The sequence below is a fragment of the Rhinopithecus bieti genome, unplaced genomic scaffold (assembly GCF_001698545.2).
Source record: "Rhinopithecus bieti isolate Rb0 unplaced genomic scaffold, ASM169854v2 scaffold_58058, whole genome shotgun sequence".
NCBI classification, from domain to species: domain Eukaryota; kingdom Metazoa; phylum Chordata; class Mammalia; order Primates; family Cercopithecidae; genus Rhinopithecus; species Rhinopithecus bieti.
In genome coordinates this window covers 130,656-158,226 of record NW_016822568.1, presented here as the reverse complement: position 1 = coordinate 158,226, position 27,571 = coordinate 130,656, and the positions used below count along the sequence as shown (strand labels likewise).

The 27,571-nt window shown below is 39.9% G+C and overlaps 1 protein-coding gene across 1 annotated transcript in view; it reads left to right on the top strand.

The window, feature by feature from the left end:
- Nucleotides 1–27,571, top strand: part of KAT2B (lysine acetyltransferase 2B) — a 122,866-nt gene that overhangs the window by 86,041 nt on the left and 9,254 nt on the right. Inside the window, 6 exon segments of the mRNA XM_017860976.1 lie at nucleotides 859–984; nucleotides 4,194–4,330; nucleotides 7,128–7,336; nucleotides 8,344–8,470; nucleotides 19,145–19,255; nucleotides 22,500–22,643. Coding sequence (XP_017716465.1) covers nucleotides 859–984; nucleotides 4,194–4,330; nucleotides 7,128–7,336; nucleotides 8,344–8,470; nucleotides 19,145–19,255; nucleotides 22,500–22,643 — 854 coding nt within the window.

Below are 27,571 nucleotides of genomic sequence, written 5' to 3'. Positions count from 1 at the left end.
ATCTATAATATGTTTTAAAATATATAATATCCAAATATGTAATATATATATTTTTGAAAGTATATATTATATGTATATTTTTTCTCCTAAATTAATTGAAAGTTACAAACATCATGCACCTTTAGTAATTTTGATGTCTCTCATATATTCTCTAACGTAAAAACTATAGTTTTCTGTCAGCAAATTTAACGTTGATGTGGTATTGTTATCTAAGCTCTATGCTGTCTTCTGTTTTTGCCTCTTGTCTCAATAATGTGGTTTATTGCAAATTTTCCATTGCATCAGGAGGCATATGATGTTGGCTTGTCCCACCATTGTTGGTATTAAGTTTGATATTAAGTTTGATCACATGGTTCTGGTGGTGGTCACCGGCTTTCTCCACTGCAGTATTACTACCTTTCCTTTTTAATAAAAAGAAGTACTTTTGTGGGGAGATATTTTAAGACTGTATAAATATCTTGTCTTCATCAAAATTATACTCACCAGGTTTAGCCTACACACATGATCTTCCTCAAATCAGTTATCATATGGTGGCTGCCAAATACTGATTTTTTTTTTTTTTTACTAACTTCCACCATTGCTTCCTTATTTCTTTGTTGGTATTCTTGAGCTTTCCTCATCTCCACTTATTTATTTATTCATTTATTATTTTATCAATATGGACTCAGATATCCTTATTCTGTTTAATGAGTTTTAATCCCTACTGTCTTTGTTATTTTGATGCCTTTGGCTTATGTTTTAAAGATGACTTATTTTGTGGCATTGGGCAGGAATGGGGTAGTCCCATTGCACTTGGTTTCTTGTTGCCTAAGAAAGGAGTCAGTCATCTAACACCTTCTTCTCCTTTTGCCCGGGCAGTTATCAGTCCACCTCCTGTGGCTGGGACAATTTCATACAATTCAACCTCATCTTCCCTTGAGCAGTCAAATGCAGGGAGCAGCAGTCCTGCCTGCAAAGCCTCTTCTGGACTTGAGGCAAACCCAGGTAAGCTCTTAAGAGGGATAAGACAGGGCTGTGACTTGCCCCAGGAGCTCTATTACCTGAGGAGTGCAAAAGGTAGACTTAAACCAACTACAGTTTCTGCATGTCCAGGATTTTAATGGCCAGGAATCACTTTGTATTAGGCTTTTGGCTGTACTGGTTAGTTATTACCATCTTAAAACTGTAATAACTGGCTGGGCGTGGTGGCTCATGCCTATAATCCCAGCACTTTGGGAGGCCGAAGTGGGTGGATCATGAGGTCAGGAGATCGAGAGCATCCTGACTAACACGGTGAAACCCCGTCTCTACTGAAAATACAAAAAATTAGCTGGGCGTGGTGGCAGGCATCTGTAGTCCCAGCTACTCGGGAGGCTGAGGCAGGAGAATGGCGTGAACCCGGGAGGCGGAGCTTGCAGTGAGCAGAGATCTTGCCACTGCACTCCAGCCTGGGCAACAGAGTGAGACTCCGTCTCAAAACAAAACAAATAAAACAAAACAAAACTGTAATAACTTATTGTCATAGCTCACTCATTTGGTGTGTTGCCTGAGAGTTGGCTGATTTCAGCTAGTCTCACTCAATCTTGGCTAGGCTTGCTTGCAGGTTACCCATTGATTATAATCTCTGTTTTGGGCTTGGCTTGGCTAGAGCACTTAAGCTGAAGCAACTCTGCTTTACATATTTCTCATAATTTTCCTGGGACTATTAGGCTACCCGGAACATGTCCTTCTTCTGAAGAGAGAGGGCAGGAAGAAATACACAGTCTCTTGAAGCCTAGGCTCGGAACTTGTAAACCATTGCTTCTGCCACATTCTTTTTTTTTTTTTTTCTTTTTATTTGAGATGGAGTCTCACACTGTCACCCAGGCTGGAGTGCAGTGGTGCGATCTCAGCTCACTGCAACCTCTGCCTCCTGGGTTTAAGCAATTCTCCTGCCTCAGCCTCCTGAGTAGCTGGGATCACAGGTGCCCACCACCATGCCCAGCTAATTTTTGTATTTTTAGTGGAGACAAGTTTTTCCCATATTGGTCAGGCTGGTCTCAAACTCCTGACCTCAGGTGATCCACCGGTCTCGGCCTTCCAAAGTGCTGGGATTACAGGTGTGAGCCACCATGCCCTGCTGACTTCTGCCTCATTCTGTCGTCCAAAGCAAGTCATATAGTTGAACTCAGAGTTGAGAGGTAGAGAAGTGGAAAAAGGTAGTCTATTCCTTTCGTAGGAATCACTGCAAAGTCACATGGCAAAGACTGTAGATACCAGGAGGGTAAATAATTTGGCCATTAATGTAATCTGCCACATGGGCAAAAATATCTCTTGATCCTAGAAGTATTTCACAGTTAGAGAATGTTTTGAAGGTTGCTTTTCTGTCCACAGACTTGACATCAGACAAATCTTGGATGTTACCAAATTTTTAAATAAAAGAAGTACCGTGAAAGAGGGAAAGAAGAGGACCTTATAATATAAGAAGTACCAAATATTTATTACATGCCACCATTCCCTTTCACTTCCAAGGGAGATATCACAAATCCATGCAGAAACTCTACCAGTGAGCTTGGATTCAGCCTCAGATTTAAAAAAAAAATCATAAACACCATTAGCAGTGTAACAAGCGGGGGGCATATCAATGAACAAACCCCAGCCATGAAATAAATAGTTTTCAGCATTACTCTTAGAGAATCATGGAATTTGAGGACTTATTGGTCAAATGTCTGAAAATATTGTTACTTGTTTCCAAAAACAAACAACAAAAGAATTGTAAAAAAAAGAACTCGACAAAAGCCATTTAGTAAATAATATGTAATATTTCTGGAAGAATATTCTACAGTCAAGTTGCTTTATATTGTTCTGCTCCTTTTCAACTAAAGATAGTGAGAATGCTATGTGGAGAATGTTATATTGAGATAGCAGTGGGATTCACGTGTGAGGAAATAAATTAGATCTAGACATCTTAAAAATTCAGAAAATTTACTTGTAAAAATAAATACATGTTATGTCTGGAAAAAACTGGAAAAACCAAACATGAGAATAGAAAGGAGAAAAAAACTACCATGCAATCTCATGAGGAAAGTAGAAGAAAGTTCTCTTTGCCTTTGCATGGCCTCTCCTATTTTGTGGAATGGTGAGATTGCATCTACTTGATAGGCTACTGGCCGTGCTCACTTTGTGAGGCATCATTTTAAGGCAAAAAAGCATTGTAAAAGATGAAGTGTGTCATTTTGTAATAAATTGAATTCATTGTTTAAAAATAAAACAATTTATGGTATATTTCAAATATATAATATTAGACATATATACATAATATATATACATACATATACATATACATACGTGTGTGTGTGTGTATAGCCAAGCCCAGCAGAGATTCCAATCAATGGGTAGACTCATGAGCAAGCCTGCCAAGATTGAATGAGACTGGTTGAAATCAGCCACCCATCAGTAAACACACCAAATGAATGAGCTATGATAGTAAGTTATTATGGTTTTAGGACTGCATTTGGGGTTGGCTTATTACATAGCAATAACTAATCAATAAAGCCCAAAGCCTAATGCAAACTGATTTCCATACATATATGGTGGAGTGGGGGTGGGGGGTGTGTGGAATTAACATGACTTCAAGGAGAAATAATCAAATCAACCAACAGTTGAGTGTTTAAACAAACAACTGAGTAATTCATAGGTCAGACAAAAATACCAGTAAGGCTCTGGAAGCCCATACAATGTGATCAGTAAACTTGAGCTAATGGAGTTATAGAGATCAAAATGTGAAAATACACATTCTTTCCAAGAAGACACTACACATTTACAAAAGACTGATCTTATTTTAGGCCATAAGGCAAATTTCAAAACATTTTGACACTTTGGTGTCATATGGACCATGTTCTCTGACCTCGAAGAGACTATATTAGATAGTACTAACAAACCATAGCTAGAATCACCCCTTTGCATTTGCAGATGAAGAAACATGTACTTTAATATTTCATGTATCTAGTTAAAAATCATCATAGAAAGTAGAGAATATTCAGAATGAATTGGGTTGGCAGTTATTGTGAGCTTGTCCCTTCTCTTTCCTATCTTCCTTTGTCATCCCTTCCCCTGGTGGTAAGGATAGAATTGACCTCCATACCCATCAGTGCTGTTAGAAAATTAGTCAGCGTGTATTATTTGTTTTTTGTTTAGAACCACCCATTGTTTGCCTTTTATTTTGATCATCACAGGAGAAAAGAGGAAAATGACAGATTCTCATGTTCTGGAGGAGGCCAAGAGACCCCGAGTTATGGGGGATATTCCGATGGAATTAATCAACGAGGTTATGTCTACCATCACGGACCCTGCAGCAATGCTTGGACCAGAGGTCAGCAGGGTAAACCTGGGCAGCCAGCTGGTAGACCTCTTCTGCTCTCCTGGCCACTCCAGCTGTCAGAAGTGGGGATGCTAATGCTGAGAGTTAACATGTTATGCTACCCTGGTTTGCATTTAACCTGGTGGTCAGTGTGGAGAGGGCAGGAACAACTGATCAAGAGGTAATTCCCCTTGATGAATATCACATCACAGGTCCACTTACTAATAATCTCACAGTTGAAGGCATCGTTCCCAGCTTTTATCCTGAAAATTTCAAGCCCTCATAAATGTTGCAAAATGCTGTGATAAAAATCCATAGACTCTTCACTTAGATTCAGCAGTTAACATTATGCCACATTTGCTTTCTCTCTTTCTCCCTGCGCCTTCGCATATGCTCTTTTCTCTTTCTCTCCCCGCTTCCCATGAACCATTTGGAACCGTTTCAGAATTAAAAGCACATGTCGTAATACTTCACCCCTAACAATTTTTGCATGTACTGTATCTCATAAGGAAGCTATTCTCTTACATAACCACAATGCAGTCATTACTGTTAGAAAATTTAGCATGGTTACAATATTTTCTAATACAGGGTTGGTGAATTACAGCCTGCAAGCCAAATCTGGTCCACTGGCTGTTTTTTCAAATAAAGTTTTATTAAAACATATTGTCTGCAGCTGTCTTTGCATTACAACTGTAAATTTGAATAATTGAGACGGAGAATGTGTGGCTTGCAAAGTATGAAATATTTATTATCTGCCTTTTCACTGAAAAGTTTGCTGACCTCTGGCTTAATATAAAACTGTATTTAAATTTCCCATATATCTAGATGATGTCCGTTATAACCTTTGTTGTTGTTGAAGGATCAGTTAGGGATTGTGCATTGCATTTAATTCTTCTCTCTTCATTTCTTTAGTCTCCTTTAAAACAACTCCCCAGCCCTGTTTTGGTCTTTTGCAGCACTGCCATTGGTGAAGAGTCTTGGTCGCTAGTTTTGTATAAGGTCCCTCTTTTTGGATTTCTTGATTGTTTACTAAGGATTAGATTCAAGTAAGGCATTTTTGGTAAAAGTGCTTCTGTCATCTCGTTGCCTTGCATCTGAGGGCATGCAAAGCAATGACACTTCTTTAGACATGCCTGTCTTAAGACATTTCTGACAGCTTCCAGGAAATGAAGAAATGGCTTGGAGATTATATTACAGTGTTAATTTTCAATTTGCCATGTTTCCTTAAGTATTTATTTTATGATATTGAGGATGCTTCAGAGAACCAGAATGTTGTGATAGAAAAATCTTTTCCTAAAATGATCTTTCCATTTCCTTCTAGATATCCAGTCTGTGAGGGCTTAAGACTATAGTTTTTTTTAGGGATTTAGTAACATTGCAGATTAGCTGAGTTTAGTTTTTTTTCAGCTCTAAAATGGGAATTTGTACTAGTCTATTGCATTGGTACAAAGAAATACCTGAAACTTGGTAATTTATTTTTTTTGAAAAGAGCTTTAATTGGCTCACAGTTCTGCAGACTGTACAAGAATGGCATCAGCATCTGCTCAGCTTCTGGTGAGGCCTCAGGGAACTTCTACTAATGGTGCAGGGTGAAGTGGGAGCAGGCACATCACATGGTGAGAGAGGGAACAAGAGAGTGAGGAGGAGGAGCCAGACCCCTTTAAACCACCAAATCTCCTATGAACTAACTGAGCAATAACTCATTCATCAACAAGGGGATGGTGCTAGGCCATTCATGAGGGATCTGCCCTGATGATCCAACACTTCCCACTAGGCCCCACCTCCAGCATTGGAGATTGCATTTCAGCATGAATTTGGAGGGGGCACACATTCAAACTACATCAGGATGCAATTACATGTTTCAAAATATTTTGGATATATTAATATTTAGTAGTGTACTGGAGCTGGCTTATACTGGAATGCAAAGAAAATTGTTAAATTTTTAGGAATTTTTGAGCTGGTTGTTCCATATGTTGGTAGCTTGAAATTGACCACCATGGCACCTGGTTACCTGGATAGCCAGTTCTGGACTAATGAGATGAAGTGTCACCAGTTAGGGCCTTCCTTACCTGAAGAGCTGTTTGTGGAGCATTTACTTGCAAACCACTGGGCAGATTAAATAAGATGGGGAGCATAAGTGCTGGCACATGATTGTGCTTCCAGCTATGGTTGAGTGTAAGTCAACAGATATTGTCTGGAAAAAAACCTGTTCTTTAAAAAGAAGTGTTAAGAGTATATTCATGAGTGCTACTATTGGGCCTGTAATGAGAATTTGAATCTGTCATCTCAAGGGTCCTTCAAGCTCAGCTGGAGAGGATTCCTTTAAGCCAGAGGTTGGCAAACAATAACTCACAGGCCACATTTTGTCTGCTTACTGTATTTTTAAACAAAGTTTTATTGGAACAGTACTGCACCCATTCTTTAACATATTGTCTGTGGATGCTTTTGCATTATAGCAGATGAAGGAGTAGTTGTGACAAAGACCTTATGGCTCGCAATGTCTAAAATATTTTCTATCTGGCCCTTCACAGAAAATTTTGCTGGCCCCTAATCTACACTGAATATCATCCATGTACACATATAATACTCCAATTTCTCAAAATGCTTTACCTGCCTTTTCTGTCTTGTCTTCATAACTTGTATGTATATGTGTGTCTGTGTGTATGTGTGCACATGTGTGAATTTAGGACTCTGAAAATCCACAAATGTGTATCTTATTAGAACACAGATGAGAAGCTTGGATGTGTCCCATCCCCACTGTCTTGAGAGAATAGCTCTGTGTAATTTTTTCCTGTCTCTTGCATCTCAGACCAATTTTCTGTCAGCACACTCGGCCAGGGATGAGGCGGCAAGGTTGGAAGAGCGCAGAGGTGTAATTGAATTTCACGTCGTTGGCAATTCCCTCAACCAGAAACCAAACAAGAAGATCCTCATGTGGCTGGTTGGCCTACAGAACGTTTTTTCCCACCAGCTGCCCCGAATGCCAAAAGAGTACATCACACGGCTCGTCTTTGACCCGTAAGTGGTACTTTCTGTTCCTTCTTCCTTATTTCCTTTATTAAATGAAAGAGGAACTACTTAGATAGTGAAAGTCAGCCATAGTCATCCACCGAATACCACTGCTCCTGTCTTGCTGTGGATACAGAGCTACACCAAGCTAATTTTCATGTCTGAAAGTGCTAAGATTAATTTTAAACAATTTACAGATTTTCTTGTTAATGATAATGAAACTTTGTATTTTACATCGCTGATGACTATCCTGTGCTTCATTCTTTATAGCAGTGAGAGAATGTAACACTAAGATGTTCTACTTTTTTCATAGTCAAAATATTGGTTTTGGTATCTTAACTAGGTGCCATTATTGCCCAGGTCTGTGGGCAATTATTGGGATATAAGACAGGTTAACTTTGAAAATCCATTGCTTTAAAAAAAAAAAAAAAAAAGCCACAAAACCCCAAAGAACTAAACTTCTCTAATTGAATTTATTTTAACATATATAGCCCAGTAGCTTCTGGGGACTGTGATCTGTGCCTGTGACAATTCAGAGTGATGCTTTAGACAGAGAGAAGGATTCCATAATGCAAAGTTTCACAAATTGTATATGTATATTTTAAATTCTTTTTCATAATGTTTCTGTAATATTTTGGAGTAGGACTTAACTCTTCAGAGACACATATCATGTTTGTCCATGACTTCCTGCTCTCCCCTGACCCCTCCTTGGCACTGGGTGTGCCAGTTCCAGAGTACCTCCGCACATACACTGTTCTCTATTTTAAACCTCAGATACTTCTTAGGTGACTGGTACTTTGTTCTGATGGGAGTGCTGATGACGTCTTGTGCAGTCAAGCTTGCTCTAAAAAGTTCAGATAAAAGGGTAGTCTAGTGAGATAGGGGCTACATGAAGGAAGTTTCTATAGAAACTTAGGACATGTCCCTCTTTCTTAGTTGGTTAATAAGGAACACCCCAAAAAGTATATTTGTATAACTAGGATAGGTAAAACTTTGACATAATCTTATTCTTTCAGGAAACACAAAACCCTTGCTTTAATTAAAGATGGCCGTGTTATTGGTGGTATCTGTTTCCGTATGTTCCCATCTCAAGGATTCACAGAGATTGTCTTCTGTGCTGTAACCTCCAACGAGCAAGTCAAGGTAAGGGTAACCCAAGGTCTTAGAAGAAAAGCAGAATGTGGGGCTTCTCACTAAGGCCTGCAGAGCTTGGGAAGATCTTTCTGTGCCATGTCCAGAGAAAGTTCAAAGTGGAGTTAAGGACTTTCTGGGAATAGTTCTCTCACTCCAACGGTCCCCAACCTTTTTGGCACCAGGGACTGGTTTCATGGAAGACAATTTTTCCACGGGCCAGACTAGGGGTATGGTTTTGGGATGAAACTGTTCCACCTCAGATCATCAGGCATTAGGTAGATTCTCATAAGGAGCACGCAGCCTAGATCCCTTGCATGCACAGTTCACAATAGGGTTTGCACTCCTATGAGAGTCTCGTGCCACCACTGATCTGACAGGAGGCAGAGCTCAGGCGGTAATGCTTACTTCCCTGCCGTTCACCTCCTGCTATGTGGCCTGGTCCCTAACAGGCCATGGGCTGGTAATGGTCTAGGGGTTGGGGACGTCTGTCTCACTGTGAGTGTATGTGTATGTGTGTGAGAAGAGTAAATGGTTTCACCCAGCAACAAGTAGGGTTGTACCAAGGCTTTGTTGGACTTTGGGGCAAGGTAGCAGGATACTGTACAAGTTCAATGTGTCACTCAACTATCTATAGCAAATGAAGGGATATTTGAAAATAAATCTTAGTTAATTTCATTTCATTGTTAATTTACACACCCACACACACACAAACACGTAATCACAATTAGTGACACTGAACTACTGGAAAGGATATGGTTAATGTGGATTAGAAAGATGATTCAGGCAGCTTACACTTCAGAAAGATTTCTTATGACCTTGTCCCTAAGGGAAGACAAGGACTAAAGAAATTCTTTAAGGGAAGTCATGAAATTCTATAAGGGAAGTCATGTAAATTTATGAATAAATTTCAGAAGTTATTCTGTAGGGTTTGGCGTGTGTTGGAGTGTCTTTTTGTTTGGGTTTGTTTTGTTTTTTATGTTGCTAATTTACCTTCCCAGTTGTCTTTGGCCTAGGTCCCTTCCTTTCCGGGAATTGTGTCCATGTTTTATTGGTATTGCAGTTGGTGCCGCAATCTGGCAAGAATAAACTAGACTCTGAATTGACAGAAAGAGCTCTCATCTAGACCTTGTCCTGTTCTACTTTCTTGCTTTTAAGAAAAGGGAACCAGAAAACGTGTCCTTAGAACGTTATTCACTTAGGACTGGGCGCAGTGGCTCACACCTGTAATCCCAGCACTTTGGGAGGCTGAGGTAGGTGGATCTCCTGAGATCAGGAGTTTGAGACCAGCCTGACCAATGTGGTAAAACCCCATGTCTACTAAAAACACAAAATTAACTGGGCGTGGTGGCACATGCCTGTAATCCCAGCTGCTTGGGAGGCTGAGGCAGGAAAATCGCTTGAACCCAGGAGGCAGAGGTTGCAGTGAACTGAGATCACACCACTGCACTCCAGCCTGGGCAGTGGAGAGTGAAACTCCATCTCAAAAAAAACAAACAAACAAACAAACAAAAAAACAACAACTTTGTTATTCATTTAGGATTTTCATGGGCAGACTAAAGATTACCAGCTCAGGATTAAGATGGCTGCTGAGAAGAATTATTGGAAGGTCTAAAGCAATGTGTGCAATAGAAATATAAAGCAACTTGCAAATATGAGGTTATAAAAGCACACATATATGTGCTTTTAAATTTTCTGGTAGTTATATATTTTTTTTTAAGAAAAGCAAGTGGAATCCAGTGAGATTAATTTTGGAAATATATTTTATTTTACCCATATATCCAAAGTGTTATTAGTATAACTGCAACAGCCATTCAGCATCACGAAGAATTATGGAGACCTTTTACATTACATTCTTTGTTCTGTACTGTCTTTTNTGCCTCAGCCTTCCGAGTAGCTGGGACTACAGGCGCCCGTCACCTCGCCCAGCTAGTTTTTTGTAGTTTTTAGTAGAAACGGGGTTTCGCCGTGTTATTCAGGATGGTCTTGATCTCCTGACATCGTGATTCGCCCGTCTCGGTCTCCCAAAGTGCTAGGATTACAGGCTTGAGCCACCGCGCCCGGCCTAGAGGAACTTTTTTACCCTGGAAACCTAAAGGCTAGCCTTGTGAAATTTACTTCTTTGTTTGTTTGTTTGTTTGTTTTTTTTGAGAAGGAGTCTCGCTCTGTCACCCAGGCAGGAGTGTAGTGGCTCCATCTTGGCTCACTGCAAGCTCCGCCTCCCAGGTTCACGCCATTCTCCTGCCTCAGCCTCCTGAGTAGCTGGGACTACAGGCGCCTGCCACCACGCCCGATTGATTTTTTGTGTTTTTAGTGGAGACGGGGTTTCACCGTGTTGGCCAGGATGCTCTCCATCTTCTGACCTCGTGATCCACCCACCTCGGCCTCCCAAAGTGCTGGGACTTACAGGTGTGAGCCACCGTGCCCGGCCTTTTTTTTTTTTTTTTTTTTTTTGTTTTGAGACAGGCTCACACTCTGTTTCCCAGGCTGGAGTGCAGTGGCGTGATCTTGACTGCATCCTCTGCCTCACGGATTCAAGTGATTCTCCCACCTCAGCCTCCCAAGTGGCTGGGAACTACAGGCACGTGCCACCATGCCCGGCCAATTTTTGTATTTTTAGTAGAGATGGGGTTTCACCATGTTGGCCAGGCTTGTCTTGAACTCCTGACCTCAGGTGATCTGCCCGCCCTGGTCTCCCAAAGTGCTGGAATTACAAACGTGCGCAACCATGCCCAGCCTTGTACTAACTCTTTGAAACCAAGCATGTATTTTACATTTACAACACATCTCAATTTAGACAAGCTGCCTTTCAAGTGCTTGATAGGCACATGTGGCCAGTGGCTCCTGTATTGAACAGTGCTGGTCTAAGTATTTTCTTGACTCCTTCAGCTTCAAAGAAGCAATGCCGTTTACGGAAACCAAAAATAAGTCCCTGAAAGGAATCATTCTCTGCATTAGGGGCACAGCCTGTGCTGCAACCTCCACCTCCTGGGTTCAATTGATTCTCATGCCGCAGCCACCTGAGTAGCTGGGATTACAGGCGTGAGCCACCGCGCCCGGCTTCAGTGCCAATTATAGCTGCCGCGATGTATTTATTCTCACAAAGCACAAGTGGAGCTTTTTGTCTTTGACTCTTTGCACTAAGCATCAAAGGGCAAATGGAATTCAACAGTCTTACATTCATCATTCTGACTGGGGAAGGTGAAGACCCATATTTGCTTGAAACTGATCTCTGGCTCATTTTCAAGGAATTCTGACAGTGTGTCTTTAGATGGTGCTGTTGCTGTGTTTATCATTATTCCCCGCTAGCCGAAGTGACAAATGTCCAGATGTTTCCAAATGTTCAAAGTAAGAACTTATTTAAAGGAAAATTTTCTTTGGCTTTTCTTACGGTGAAGACCTGGAAAATATGTCCTTGGTTTGTAATTTTAGAAAAAGATGGCATAATTTTATTTTCAAAGATAGCTATACCAAGCACCTTGTTTGGAAAGGTTGATTAAGGTTGACTTGGACACTTTTAGGGATACTAGAGGGAAACTGAAGGTATTTAGTATGAATTGGATACGTTGTCTTATTACTTCCCAGAAAGGCATTTTTTCCCCCAAACCATGTAATTTTCTAAAGACTTGAAAAGGTGGCCAAGCATCACAGACTCAGTAGGAAGAACAAGAAAAGCAATCACTTCTTGTAAGTGACTTGAAACTGTAGTTTTAGAAAATGAAGATTAGTCTTTCAAAACAAAATAGAATGGATGAGTTTAGTGTGTGTGTGTGTGTGTGTTTGCATGCGTGCGTGCGTGTGTGTTTTAATGGTGAGAACGTGTGTGTGTGTGTGTGTGTTTTAATGGTAAGAACCAATCTTTAGTAGAAGTAAGAATGGGAGAAACAGTTCTTCCATGAATTTCCTGGTCTTTTTTTTTTTTGAGACAGAGTTTTGCCCTTGTTGCCTAGGCTGGAGTGCAATGACGTGATCTTTGTTCACTGTAAACTCCGCCTCCTGGGTTCTAGTGATTCTCCTGCCTCAGCCTCCCTAGTAGCTGGGATTACAGGCATCAGCCACCATGCCTGACTAATTTTTGTATTTTTAATAGAGACGGCATTTCACCACATAGGCCAGGCTGGTCTCGAACTCCTGACCTCAGATGATGGCCTGCTTTGGCCTCCCAAAGTGGTGGGATCACAGTCATGAGCCAGTGTGCCCGGTCAATTTCCTGGTCTTTTTACTGTCCTGTGTCATTAATGATTAATGAACAACTTTTGAGACATCACACTGCCCAAGATATTTACATTTTCACTGGCGTATGGTCTAAGATAAAGATTGCTGAGCTCTGCCAACCCAGCAACACTATACAACGTGGAAGCACTGCTCCAATATGGAGTACAACTGAATGGGTCCCAGTGGCTGTAGCATACATTATTGAAAACAGCAAATTCATAACAGGTTTTATTTTTATTTTCATTTTTTGATTTTTTTGAGATGGGGTTTTGCTCTGTTGCCCAGGCTGGAGTGCAGTGGCATGATCACAGCTCCCTGTGTCTGCGACCTCCTGTGCTCAGGTGATCCTCCCACCTCAGCCTTCTGAGTAGTTGGAATCACAGATGTGCACCACCATGCCTGGCTAATTTATTTTTTGTAGAGATAGGTTCTCCCTATGTTGCCCAGGCTGGTCTCGAACTCCTGGTCTCAAGTGATCCTCCCTCCTCAGCCTCCCAAAGTGCTGGGATTATAGGCATGCGCCATTGTGCCCAACCATAAGCAGATGTTTTAAGTATTTATTTTACTATATTAAAAATCTTGGCTAAATGGCATTTTAAAGTCTGTGTTTGGTCATTTTGGAGAATCACGCTGATAAACAAATTCCTGTGAATTCTTTAAATTAGATTTGTATGTGGATTTATTGTGCTGAAAACACAAGATAACATTTGAGAGTTTACTTGAAGCTCCTCTCCTGATTTTGGAATATCTTGTAATCTAGCCAGGTGCGCTGGCTCACACTTGTAATCCCAGCACTTTGGGAGACCAAGGCAGGTGGATCACCTGAGGTTGGGAGTTCGAGACTGGCCTAACCAACATGGTGAAACCCTGTTTCTACTAAAAATGCAAAATTAGCCAGGCGTGGTGGTGCGTACCTGTAATCCCAGCTACTCAGTGGCTGAGGCAGGAGAATCACTTGAACCCAGGAGGCGGAGGTTGCAGTGAGCCGAGATTGAGCCATTGCACTCCAGCCTGGGCAACAAGAGTGAAACTCCATCTCAAAAAAAAAAAAAAAAAATTGAATTTGACATTATATGCAGCTTTAAAATTATGTAGCTAATGTTTGTTTACCATAATAGGTATTTAAATAAACACTGAAGTTACCAGATAGTTAGAAAATGATCCTTTTGATGGCAGGTAAAAATAAAGGTGTACAAACAAGGGGAAAGAGTTCTGGGGTTAAAATCTAAATAAACATTTGTTTATAATAGCTTTATGTTGTCACTGCCTCTCTAACCAAGGCAGTACTTAAACTACCATGACTGCTAGTCACAAATACTAGTTAGATACAGCGGAAGTTCAAGTTAAAAGACAGAGCCCCTTCTCACAAGCAACTTGGAATCTGGAAAAGTTTTTTGGAGAGATGACAAATTTGTGGTCACTGATGAAAAATATCTTATGCAGGTTTTGAGAAGCTATTTACCAAAGAACCATTGTTATTCTTGAGTAAAATTAATTGGATTGTGGATGAGGGGGACAAATTTATAGTTTCTATTAACTCCTTACAAGATGGTGCATACAACATAATAATCTCTCTTGTACTAGCATCCATGTTAAAGTGAATTTCATCAGAAGACACGTTTCTTACTAATTTTTAGACATTACTTTTCCTGTGCACATGCAGTTCACTCCAACTGGCCAACTGTTTGCTTTCCTCTAGTTAAAAAAATTTTTTTAAAAATAATTTTAATTATGTAAGACATATGCAAATACATTTTCAGATAAAACAAAATCCCATTTCCCCTTCCCACTACCATCCTGCTATTTTGTCAGCTTGGTACGCATCCTTCCAGGTCCTTTTTTTTTTTTTTGAGGTCCTTTTTTTTTTTCTGTCGCCGGGGCTGGAGTGCAGTGGCCGGATCTCAGCTCACTGCAAGCTCCGCCTCCCGGATTTACGCCATTCTCCTGCCTCAGCCTCCCGAGTAGCTGGGACTACAGGCACCCGCCACCTCCCCGGCTAGTTTTTTTGTATTTTAGTAGAGACGGGGTTTCACCGTGTTAGCCAGGATGGTCTCGATCTCCTGACCTCGTGATCCACCCGTCTCGGCCTCTCAAAGTGCTGGGATTACAGACTTGAGCCACAGCTCCCGGCCTCCAGGTACTTTTGTATTGACACATGTACTGGAACTTACTGAACCTACAGATAAGAGGTGATTGTGTGGTTTTTTGTTGTTGTTTTCTTTCCCATTTAAATAAGTGGAGTTCATATTGTATGCATTGCCTTACTGGAAAAAAACTTAACATTGTCTTAGAGACCTTTCAGCTTTAGTGCCTATATGTGATTGTTTAAATTTATATTTAGATACATTAAATTAAAATGAATGTTTACCTCCTTGGTTACTCAGGTACTCAGTAGCTACATGTGACTAATCATTATCATATTGGATAGCATAGATAAAGAACATTTTCATAATTGCAGGAATTTCTATTAATGCTGATATATAGCTACTTTATTCTTTTTGTACAGTATTTTATAATATGGATGCACCATAATTTATGTAATCATTTCTCTACTGAAGACATATATGCTTATTTCCAGTAATATTCTATCACCAACAATGCTCTGTTTAGAAATGTTTCCTTAGACACTGAGAAGCAGAATTCCTATATGAATTAATATAGCCAGTCTAAATTTAAAAAATTATTTCCGGATTGCCTTCTCAGTGGGTCTACCAGTTTACATTTTTCACCAGTGGTGTTGGAGAGAATAGTTCTCCCTACCATTACTGGCACTGGGTACATAAACTGTAAACATATTTGCATACCGTCAAGTGAAATATTTCATTTTATGGTAGAGTGCTCTGATCGCTATTGAGGTCGAACATATTGCTTATATTTACTGGTAATATTCTTGTTCTATCCTTTGACAAATTTTCGTTTATTCTACCTCTTTTTTTGTATTGATTCTATAGAATATATTTATGTATTTTTGATATTAAATCTTTGTAATATATGTTGCAGCTACACCCCCTAACTTGTCATTTGTCTTTTGTTTATGGTATCTTTGATTATTTATGGTGCCTTGAAGAAGTTCTAAAATTTGAAGTATTCTACTTAATAATCAGTCTTTTACTTCATGCTCTTGCATTTTATATTTTCTTTAAGAAGCCTTTTTGTAACCCTAAGTTATATGCCCACTTTTCCTATATCTTTTTATAATACTTTTGTAAAGGTTTATTATACCTTACATTTAGATTTCCAATCCATTTCCTTCTCTTGTTTCCAATTTGAAAATTTTTTTTTTTTTTTTTTTTTTTTTGAGGCGGAGTCTCGCTCTGTCGCCCGGGCTGGAGTGCAGTGGCCGGACCTCAGCTCACTGCAAGCTCCGCCTCCCGAGTTTACGCCATTCTCCTGCCTCAGCCTCCGAGTAGCTGGGACTACAGGCGCCGCCACCTCGCCCGGCTAGTTTTTTGTATTTTCAGTAGAGACGGGGTTTCACCGTGTTAGCCAGGATAGTCTCGATCTCCTGACCTCGTGATCCGCCCGTCTCGGCCTCCCAAAGTGCTGGGATTACAGGCTTGAGCCACCGCGCCCGGCCGAAAAACTTTTTTAAGGCCTAGCTTAAACATTTTCTTTTCCTTCTATTCCCCCTCTTTACCACCTTGATTATGGTCTTTTGCACTATTGTTTTGTTTTGTTTTGTTTGTTGTTGTTTTTTGAGCTAGAGTCTCACTCTGTCGCCAGGCTGGTGTGCGTTGGCATGATCTTGGCTCAGATCTTGGCTCACTGCAACCCCTGACTCCCTGGTTCATGCCGTTCTCCTGTCTCAGCCTCCCGAGTAGCTGGGATTACAGGCACATGCCACCACGCCCAGCTAATTTTTGTATTTTTAGTAGATGGGGTTTCACCATGTTGGCCAAGATTGTCTTGATCTTGTGACTTCGTAATCCGCCCACCTCAGCCTCCCAAAGTGCTGGGATTATAGGCGTGAGCCACTACACCTGGCACACTATTGAAGATACAAATATATCACTCTGTACCAATACTGCATTACAGAAATGTAATGCAAGCCTCAAATGCAAGTCACATATGTAATTTCAAAATTTTGAGTAGCCATATTTAAAAAAGTAAAAAGGAACAGGTGAAATTAATTTAGGCATTTTTTATTGTCTTGTCAACATGTAGTAAGTATAAAATGTTAGTAATGAGAATTTTTTTCCTAGTGTGTTTTTATACTTCAGGACATTTCAAACTGGACTAATCTCATATCAATTGCTCAATAGCCACATGAGGCTAGTGTCTACTCTGTTGAATAGTATGCCCCTTCTCTACACGTGTGTTTATATGTTTATCTTCCCCATTTTCCTATCGTTTCCTCAAGGAGAGAAATAGTTCATTTGTCTTTTTATCCAAATTTTATTCATACTCTCTGTGTTCAGTATTGTGATATGTTTGGGAAAAGCTAAAAGCTAAAATGTCTTTGGGTGACATAAATGGAAGAATAATTTGCAGAAGAGGGAGATGATGATACTGTTCTGTTTACTGGACATACTGTCCCCTTATTATTATGCTTGGTCCTGGGATCCATGCTTTAGAAAGGCATTGTTATATTAGAAAAAGCTCTGAAAAAAGTGATTAGTGGCCGGACGCAGTGGCTTCCGGCACTTTGGGATGTGTAATCCCAGCACTTTGGGAGGCTGAGGTGGGCAGATCACGAGGTCAGGAGATCAAGACTATTCTGGCTAACACGGTGAAACCCCGTCTCTACTAAAAATACAAAAAATTAGCCAGGTGTGGTGATGGGCGCCTGTAGTCCCACATATTCAGGAGGCTGAGGCAGGAAAATGGCATGAACCTGGGGAGGCGGAGCTTGCAGTGAGCCAAGATTGTGCCACTGCACTCCAGCCTGGGCGACAGAGCAAGACTCTGTCCAAAAAAAAAAAAAAATGTGATTAGTTTGATGAGGTGTCATTCAGTCATGCCATATGAGGAATGACTATAACCTTGATGGTGCTTGGCTTGGGACTGGGGAAGTACGGATGGGCATGTGTGAGAGTGTATAATCTTCAAAGGCTTGAAGGGCTGTTAAAAGCAGGAATGAGTCTTTGTAACTGTAGGAGTAGAACTAAGGCCAATAAGTAGAAATAACCATGACCAGATCTTGGGTGAATGTTAGGAAGGAATTTCCAACCATATAATGCCTGAAAATGAATTGGTCTATCTCACCACCAAGGAATTGCCCTACATTGGAGGTGTTCTAGCCGATTGCCTTTTCATGATAGATGGCAAAAGACCTCTAGCCTCATATGGGTTAGGGGGTTAGACAAAATGACTTCCAGAGATCCTTCTGTCCTTGAGAGGTACTGTGATTCCATGAGATCATACCTGGGAGCATACTTGAGTTACTTAGAAAAATGTGCCATCAAATTGTAGAAAATTTATGTGAAGATATTTTTGTCTGGATGCTTGGATTTACTTTTTAAAAAATTGTTTTTTTGAGACTGAGTCTCGCTCTGTTGCCCGGGCTGGAGTGCAGTGACCAAATCTCAGCTCATTGCAAGCTCCGCCTCCCGGGTTTACGCCATTCTCCTGCCTCAGCCTCCCAAGTAGCTGGGACTACAGGCACCCGCCACCTCGCCCGGCTAGTTTTTTGTATTTTTTTTAGTAGAGACGGGGTTTCACCATGTTAGCCAGGATGGTCTCGATCTCCTGACCTCGTGATCCACCCGTCTCGGCCTCCCAAAGTGCTGGGATTACAGGCTTGAGCCACCGCGCCCGGCTGGATTTACTTTAATCTCTCTTCATGAGGTTCTGAAACAATCACATTAGATTTATATGTTTTCTGTAAGCTTTTGTCACTAAAAAAACTTCATATTATAAAAATATTTCAGTCACTGAGTTTATTCAACATTGTTCACTACCTTTAGTTATTCAGAGATTCTGGGCTTCTCAGACCTCACTTGGAAAGGTCTGATAAGACCAAATTTAAAATGCTATGTTTGTGATGATTCAGTTCTTTCGAAGGGTTGCCAATTTGTGGTTTACAGTAAACACTTGGGTTACTAAATATTCTAGTGAAGAGCACTTTTCATTTGCATCTTTTTTTTTCTTCTGAGAATCTCAAATACCTTAAAGATAAGCAGAAATTAATAATCAGCATTCATTCTGAAAACTTTTATATTAATATTCAGCAAGTGATCTTTAAGATTGAGTTAGGAACTTGTGGCCCTGGTGTGTTATTTTCAAATAACTAGAAACTTATATTTTCAAATGATGATTTTTATCTTTGAAGCAAGGGTTTTGATTTTTTTTTTTAATAGCTTATTTTCAAAGTTAAGAAATGCAAGAAAGGGTGTCAATATATTTCCTTCAGGAAAGGTCCTGGTTGGTAAAATACGTAAAAGTACAAACTCCTAAATTCGCCATCATTTCCTGGTGGATTTATAAAAATTTTTCTCCAGAATCTAATGTATCATATTAACTTCCACACAGGGCTATGGAACACACCTGATGAATCATTTGAAAGAATATCACATAAAGCATGACATCCTGAACTTCCTCACATATGCAGATGAATATGCAATTGGATACTTTAAGAAACAGGTTGGTTTCTCACCGCACAACACTGTTTTGTCATTACTTTTCTTAATATGTTCTCAGGTAGCCTTCTTCCAAATAAGTTTCTCCCCCAGTGTTTTCCACTTACAAGAACAGACGTTTGTTTTATATCAAAATAAAACATTTTATCAAAATATATTTTATCAAAAATAAGCTTCAGCCTGGATTAGAGAGTGTCACTAGTACATAGTAAGTACTGAATAACTATTTGTTGAGAGAATGAATGAATGTCATCTGTCAGTGAGGTATAATATTGCATCCTAACATTCTAAAATATGGTTTCTAATAAGAAATTCCCAGTCCTGGAATTTGGTGGGTGGCATTCTCCGTGAATGAGAAAAACAGATTCAGTTTCTGGAAGACCTCCATTTATGATAGCAGAGAGGAAATCCTGGAGTTTACAAAAAACTGCAAACAGTACTGATTCTACAGCACATAGTGGGCTAGGAGCTTGGCTGTCATCTTTGCAGTTCCTTCCTTTCTCCCTTCCTCCCTTCCTTTCTCTTTTTTTGAGACAGGGTCTCACTTTGGTGCCTAGGCTGAGACTGTGGTGGTGCAATCTCAGCTCACCACAGCCTTGACCTCTTGGGCTCAGGTGATTCTCCCACCTCAGCCTCCCACGTAGCTGTGACTACAGCCAGGTAATTTTTTGTATTTTTAGTAGAGACAGGGTTTTGCCATGTTACCCAGGCTGGTCTCGAGCTCCCGGACTCAAGCAATCCACCCACCTCGGCCTCCCTAAGTGCTGGGATTACAGGCGTGAGCAACTTCACCAGGACTCTGTCCTAACAGTTTCTTATCAGAAGTTTTCAGCTCAGGCTGGGTGCAGTGGCTCATGCCTGTAATCCTAGTACTGTGGGAGGCCAGGGCGGGGGGATTGCTGTGCTCAGGAGTTTGAAACAGCCTGGGCAAAATAGTGGGACCTTGTCTCTCTTTAATTAAGTCTTAAAGTAAGTTTTCAGCTCAGCTTTTTGAGGACTATTCTTTGGCTGCATATTTTTTTAACAGTGATTTGTAATTCCTAAACATTCTCATTTACTTTTCTGACTATAAAAGTAATGTATAATCATTGTAGAAAATGTAATAAAGCAAAAGAAGGAAAGAAAAATGGCTTGTAATTCCATCACCCAAAGAAATTTTTTGTTAATGCTTTGATTTTTTTATTTTAAAACTTTTCCTTTGTTTTCCCCTCAACTCATACCTATGCTGCTAATGCTTTGACATAAACCTTTTAATATTTTTTCTGTGTGTATATAAACATAAAATTGGTTCATACCTATATATATAATTATATATATATTTTGATATTTTGTGTATATAATAATTTTGATGGTTTCCTAGGATTTTGTTGTAGAAATAGAAAATAATTTCTTTAACCAATACATTTTTGGCTATTTAGGTGTTTCTTGTAGGTAACGTGCATAAGTATGGGTGTGTGTTTGTGTACGTGTTTTGCCCTCATTGACGGTAATTTGCTTAGAATAAATCTCTAGAAGTAGAGTTGCTTCCAGACGTTTTTGTTATGTGTTGCCAAATACTTTAAAAGTTTCCATTTTTGTCAGCAGTGTATCAGGGGTCAGGAAAGGAGTTGGTAACTGAAAAAAAATTTAACACTTTTCCAGATAATAAATTGTGTATGTTTGAATTTATTTGATTATGTGAAGTTTGATTTATTTTTCCATGTTTATCAACTCTTTGTATTTGTTCCTTTTTTGGATTGCTAATTCATTTTCTTTTGTCCCTTTTCCTATAAAAATGTTTAGTTGCACATTGATTTATGAGAACTATTTATATATAACAATATTAACCTTGGATAATATTTGTTTCAACGTTGCTCATGGCTTTTTCTTTAAATCTTCAGAATGTTAAAGATTTTATTACATAAAATGTATGAACTTGGTTTGGTTTGGATTTGTTTGTTTGTTTGCTGTCAGACAGGGTCTCTTACACTGTCACCCAGGCTGGAGTGCTGTGGCATGATCACAGCTCACTGCAGCCTCAACTTCCTGGGCTCAGGCAATCCTCCTGCCTCAGCCACCTGAGTAGCTGTGACCTCAGATGCATGCCACCATGCCCAGCAATTTTTGTTTTAAATCATTTGTAGAGATGGCGAGGGGTTGGGAGGGAATCTTGCTATGTTGCCTGGGCTGGTCTTGAACTCTTGGACTCAAGTGATCCTCCTACCTCAGTCTCCCAAAGTGCTGAGATTACAGGCATGAGCCACTGTACCCAGCCAGACTTTTTTTTTTTTTGATATGTTTTTATGTAATTAGAAAGCTTTTTGTGCTCTGAAGACAGATAAATAATCTCCTATTTGTTATCTTCTCATTGTTTGAGATGCATTTTAACTTTTATGGTAAAACTTACTAAGAAATTAATTGGATTGTTTCACTGAGGTCTTGAGCATCAGCTTTCCTTGGCTGTAGCTGTAGTGCAAAGCATGAGATCTCAGCCATGGTTCTTAAATGACTTGTCTGTAGTCCTCTTTGAGGATGATGGCAATAATTACTTGGAAAATAAGTTTTTGTTGAAAGATGAGGCAGTGAACTGCTGGTGATGGTGCTGAAGTTCAAGTAATTTTCTGCAAATAACTGAAATAGATACTTAAGGAAAATTATGTTTATATTATAAATATTTATAATTTTGAATATATACTCTCAAGCAGTCTGTTATTATGGCTTAAAGTATGTAAACGAGTATATTCCAAAGCATTAATGTCACTGAAACAACCATACATTGTGACTGTCTGGAATTTTTTTGCCTGCAAAGAAAGGATTTCATTTCCTTAGAAACATTAAGTTTCTAATAACTTTATTTTTTTGACTATCTTTTCTTTGATAATTTAGATCAATGTTATTGATTTGTTGAGAATCCTGGGGATCCCCTCACCACTTTGGGAGAAATTTGCAACAGTCATATTTAATTATGTAATTCAGTACAAAATTAAACCTAATTTTTACTTAATACCTGTTTCTGTTTTAAACTTTTAATATTTCTTTCTTTTTATTAGGGCCATTTAAAAAAATATTGTCTTGCTTCCTGTTTACACAGTTAGATTTCTGGTGTTTTTGAACTTCATGGGTGGTTTTAAGCTAATCCTCTTCAGAATAGTACAATGAGAACTTCAAAGAAGCTTGTCTTGATTCCTCACATAGTGCCTGGAACATAGTTAGCACTCAGTAGATATTTGTGCATGGTGTTCATGTGAATGAATTTACTTTCTTTTCAGGGTTTCTCCAAAGAAATTAAAATACCTAAGGCCAAATATGTTGGCTATATCAAGGATTATGAAGGAGCCACTTTAATGGGGTGTGAGCTAAATCCACGGATCCCATACACAGAATTTTCTGTCATCATTAAAAAGCAGAAGGAGGTAAGCAGGTGGTTGACTCACTCACCTTCTGTACAGGCCAGTCTTAGCTGAGGTGGGTTGCATTTCCTTGGGTGCTGTGTGTACATATTTACTGGATAGCAAACTCTCAGTTTTCTTATTTTTAGTGGAGACAGCGTTTCACTGTGTTGGCCAGGCTGGTCTCGAACTCCTGACCTCAAGTGACCCACCTGCCTCGGCCTCCCAAAGTGTTGGGATTACAGGTGTGAGCCATCACGCCTGGCCATAGATTTCTTCTTTAAAGGTATCCTTGATCTGTTTCCTTTCTCGGTTACCATTTCTACAAGAGTCATTACTTTTTAAATTTGTGTAAAATACAAAATGTGTAAAATATGGTGACATATTTTAACTTCACCTTCAAGCCATTTTACATTCTGGCCTCAATTATCGTTCCCACTCCTATCTCTTTACTTTCATCTCCAAATACTCCAAATACATCTATTTACTGATCTCCAAAGTGTCTTCGTCCATTAGCCACCCCCTTCACTCAGCACACGCATAAATCAAACCGTTTCAGCGTGTGTTCCAGTTACTCTTCTGAACTTCTCTAGCATCAGTTTGATCCACCCATTTGAATTTCAATTATTCATTGTACGTAGACATTTACCTTAGTGTATGTTAATCTCCGCTTTTATATTGCAAGTTCTGAAGGCTTATCTTTCTAGGTATTAAGTGATTTGTTATCTGGTATTGAGGTGACATTTTTTATGCATATGAATGAAAAGAGAAGCAGTAAAAGGGAAAGGTTGATAGAGTTGAATACATAATAATTTAAATTTTCTAAGACAGAAAAAAAAACCCATGATGAAAAGAAGAGAACTGGGGAGTACACAAAGGCCATTTATTGAAAGAAAGAACTTTGTGTGTTAAGCGCAGGATCACCTCCTGGCTGCCCCCAGTTGGGTGGAGTTTGCAGCTGTGTCATCCCACATCAATTCCACTTGATACTTCTGTTATTCGTTTAGTGCACTTTTCTCTAACAAATAGCTAAGGAGGACATCTGTCTTATCCATCTTTGTTTTCTGGTTTCTACTAACCTCCTTAATCCAAGTTCTTAGTTATTTGTCAGGCATTATCTACGTAACAGCCCTAAAGCTTTTTACACAGTGTCTGGTGCATAGTAGTTACTCATTAAGTATTTTTCTTTTACTTAAAGTGGCTCAGTCTTGTTCTTATGTTTCCTGGGGAAGTGAGCAAAGGCTTTTTTTTTTTTTTTTTGGATTTGAAAATAAAAACAACTTTTGTTGCTTTTTGTTCAAAGATATCAGCCTAAGAGAGAATTCCAAGTAGGCACTTGGAAGAGTTAATAAAGCACAGCAGGCTCCTCTCTCTCCCTGTCTCTCTGAAGAGCTGGCTTTCCTCATTGTTCTCGCTGGGGCTTAATGAGCAGGTCTGGATTCAGCAGCACATCATTCGGCGTTAGAAGTTGCTGGCCAGCTAAAGCCATCACCCTGCTGTCAGCTGCTCTTTCCTCATTCCTCCTCCCAGCAGCACTGATTCATCCCCACGGTGTTAGCTGAGAGCAGGATTCCCTTGGCAGAGCCTGAAAAATTCACATTGTACATGATCTGTTGGCTCTTCAAACCTACAGGGGAACGCCAGAAGCGCAGAGCTATTGTAGATGGCTGACAAAGCAGTCAACTTTTAGAAGCTTCTCCTCTCCTCCCCTCCCTCTCTGCCTCCAGCCTTCGCTCACACATTCCGTTGAATGGGTGATGGAGGTTTGGAGCTCTCAATCTAGTTTTTAAAAAAGCTATCTGAAGTCACTTCAATAAAAATATATTTGGATTCATGTAGTATTTTTTTCCACAGAATTCAGTTGATTTTTTTACAAGCGTTACTTATTCCAACTGTGAAAAACCCCTCAAGGAAGTTAGGGATTCATGGTGGCAGCAAAGAAACAGTGAATATTTTGAGGCACTTCCTAGCCCCTAAAAGTATACAGGAGCAGAATAAGTTGTAGTTGTCATTAATGGAGACAGAGAGAGAAAACTAGTGTAGTTGAACGGGTGGACCAAGAGTGGAGAGTTAAGTGCTACTTTGTGAGTGTTGACTCCAAGGGAAAGGTAGGATCTGTAGGGGCCTCATGTCACCTGACATGACTTTTTTTGTGGGAGATTTGTTTTGAACTGGGCAGCCTGGTAATGAAATCTGCATTAGCAGAGACTCAGAGTCCAACGTGAACAGATTTGTGGGCACATGAACAGGTAGGACCATTGTTATGTCGGTGATGAAGGCACTATTTGAGAAAGTGCAAATAGGCTATGAGCAAGCATAATTGGGTATATATGTGCCTATTCATGTGTGTGTGTGTGTACATGCATACATGTATGTGTGGATAGGCTAGGTGGTGGGTGGGGGGATAAATTCTTAAATCTTAATCTACATGTGACAGTACAAGGAATTGGGGTTGGAGAAGCCAAAGTAAGGATGGGGAAACTCAATGCAATTTTTTAATAAGGAGACATGCAAAGACTGGGTGATGTATTGGAGATGGGGAACTACTCCACTGAAATTTTCTGCTTTGGGAGACCCTAAAACTGACAGCGGTAGATCATAGGACTGAGCTATGGACTTCAGGAGAAGAAGATGAGGACATACTTTCATCTGGAAGGCATTGATTTTATGGTCATGGTAGGGAGTTGAAGTGAAGATATTTTCTAGGGAGGTGAAGATAATATACTAGAACACAATGAAAATATCTCTTTTCTGAGATGCAAGTCAAAACCACAATGTGACAACCATCTCACACCAGTCAGAATGGCCATTATTAAGAAGTTAAAAAAATGACAGATGTTGGCAAAGCTGTGGAGAAAACGGAATGCTTATACACTCTTGGTGGGAATGCAAATTAGTTCAGCCCCTGTGGAAAGCAGTTTGGCGATTTCTCAAAGAATTAAAAATAGAATTACCATTCCATGCAGCAATCCTATTACTGAGCATATACCAAAGGAAAATAAATTGTTTTTCCAAAAAGATACATGTGCTATTATGTTCATTGCAGCGCTATTCACAATAACAAAGACATGGAATCAATCCAGGTGCCCATCAAAGGTAGATTGGATAAAGAAAATGTAGTACATATACACCATGAAATATTATGCAGCCATAAAAAAGAACAAAATCATGTCCTTTGCAGCAGTGTGGGTTTAGCTGGGGCCATTATCCTAAGCAGATTAACACAGGAACAGAAAACAAAATACTGCATGTTTTCTGTTATAAGTGGGAACTGAACATTGGGTATACGTGCTCACAAAGATGGGAACAGTAGACACTGGGTTTTCCAAAAGAGGCAAGAGAGGGAGAGGAGTAAGGGTTAAAAAACTACCTGTCAGGAACTATGCTCACTACCTGGACAGTGGGATCATTAGAAGCCCAAAGCTCAGCATCACACAATATACCCATAATGCCCCCTGTATCTAAAATGAAAACAAAAAATTAAAACTAAAAAAGATCTCTTCTCCATAGTGATTACTGGAGGTACAGAGAACTTAGGAAGCCTCCCAGTCCCATTAACAGTCACTTCTCAGGAGCCCACAATCTTTAAGGTGCTACACGAGGTGTGTGGAGGTCATTGCATTTGAGAGTCCCTTGGTGAAGAGAAGGAAACTTTCCAAATTGAAACAGTCTTCAGCATATTCTCTGAAGGTGTCTATTTAGGAGATTGCTCTTGGGAATTTTTTTTTTTTTTTGAGACGGAGTCTCACTCTTTCGCTCAGACTGGAGTGCAGTGGCACCATCTTGACTCACTGCAAGCTCCGCCTCCCGGGTTCACGCCATTCTCCTGCCTCAGCCTCCCGAGTAGCTGGGACTACAGGCGCCCGCCACCACACCCGGCTAATTTTTTGTATTTTTAGTAGAGATGAGGTTTCACTGTGTTAGCCAGGATGGTCTCCATCTCCTGACCTCGTCATCTGCCGGCCTCGGCCTCCCAAAGTGCTGGGATTATAGGCGTGAGCCCCCGCGACCGGCCGGGATTCTTAGTTTTTTAAAAAAGAAGATTTGGACTTGCAAATAAATGGAAAGCACCCATCTAGATCAGCCCTGTCAAAAGTGGCAGTCACTGGCCACATGTGGCCACTGAGTACTTGATATGGTTAGTCAAAATTAAGGCATGCTATAAGTATAAAATCCTCTGATTTTCTTTTCTTTCTTTATTTCTTTTCTTTTTTCTTTTTTTTTTTGAGAGGAAGTCTCACTCTGTCACCCAGGCTGGAGTGCAATGGCACAATCTTGGTTCACTGCATCCTCCACCTCCCAGGTTCAAGCGATTCTCCTGTCTCAGCCTCCTGTGTAACTGGGATTACAGGTGTGCACTACCATGCCCAGTTAATTTTTTGTATTTCTAGTAGAAATGGGGTTTCACCATGTTGGCCAGGCTGGTCTCAACCTCCTCACCTCGAGTGATCCACCCACCTCGGCCTCCCAAAGTGCTGGGATTACAGGTGTGAGCCACCACGCCTGGCCAATCCTCTGGTTTTCAAGAGTTCATATGAATAAAGCAATGTAAAATATCTTACACTTTTTTCCAATTGTATGTTACAATATTTTAGATATAATGGGTTAAATGAAATACATTATTAAAATCAATTTCACTTGTTTCTTTTGCCTTTTAAAATGCAGCTATTAGAAAATTTAAATTACATGAGTGGCTTGTATTATGTCTCTATTGGACAGCACTGATCTAGATTTACTAGGAATATACTTTTACTAGCTCATTCATTTTATGAAGTTATTTGTTTAACTGTTAGGATTACATATTCATGCTGCAGTATTTACCAGCTATATGTTTGAAATCAATCAGGAAGTAGATTTTTTTGTTTTCCTTTGTGAATGCAATTAATGATTTCTATTGTTTTGTTTCATTTTTCCAAAATTTCGTTGTGATATGTTTAATTTCCGGATGGTGA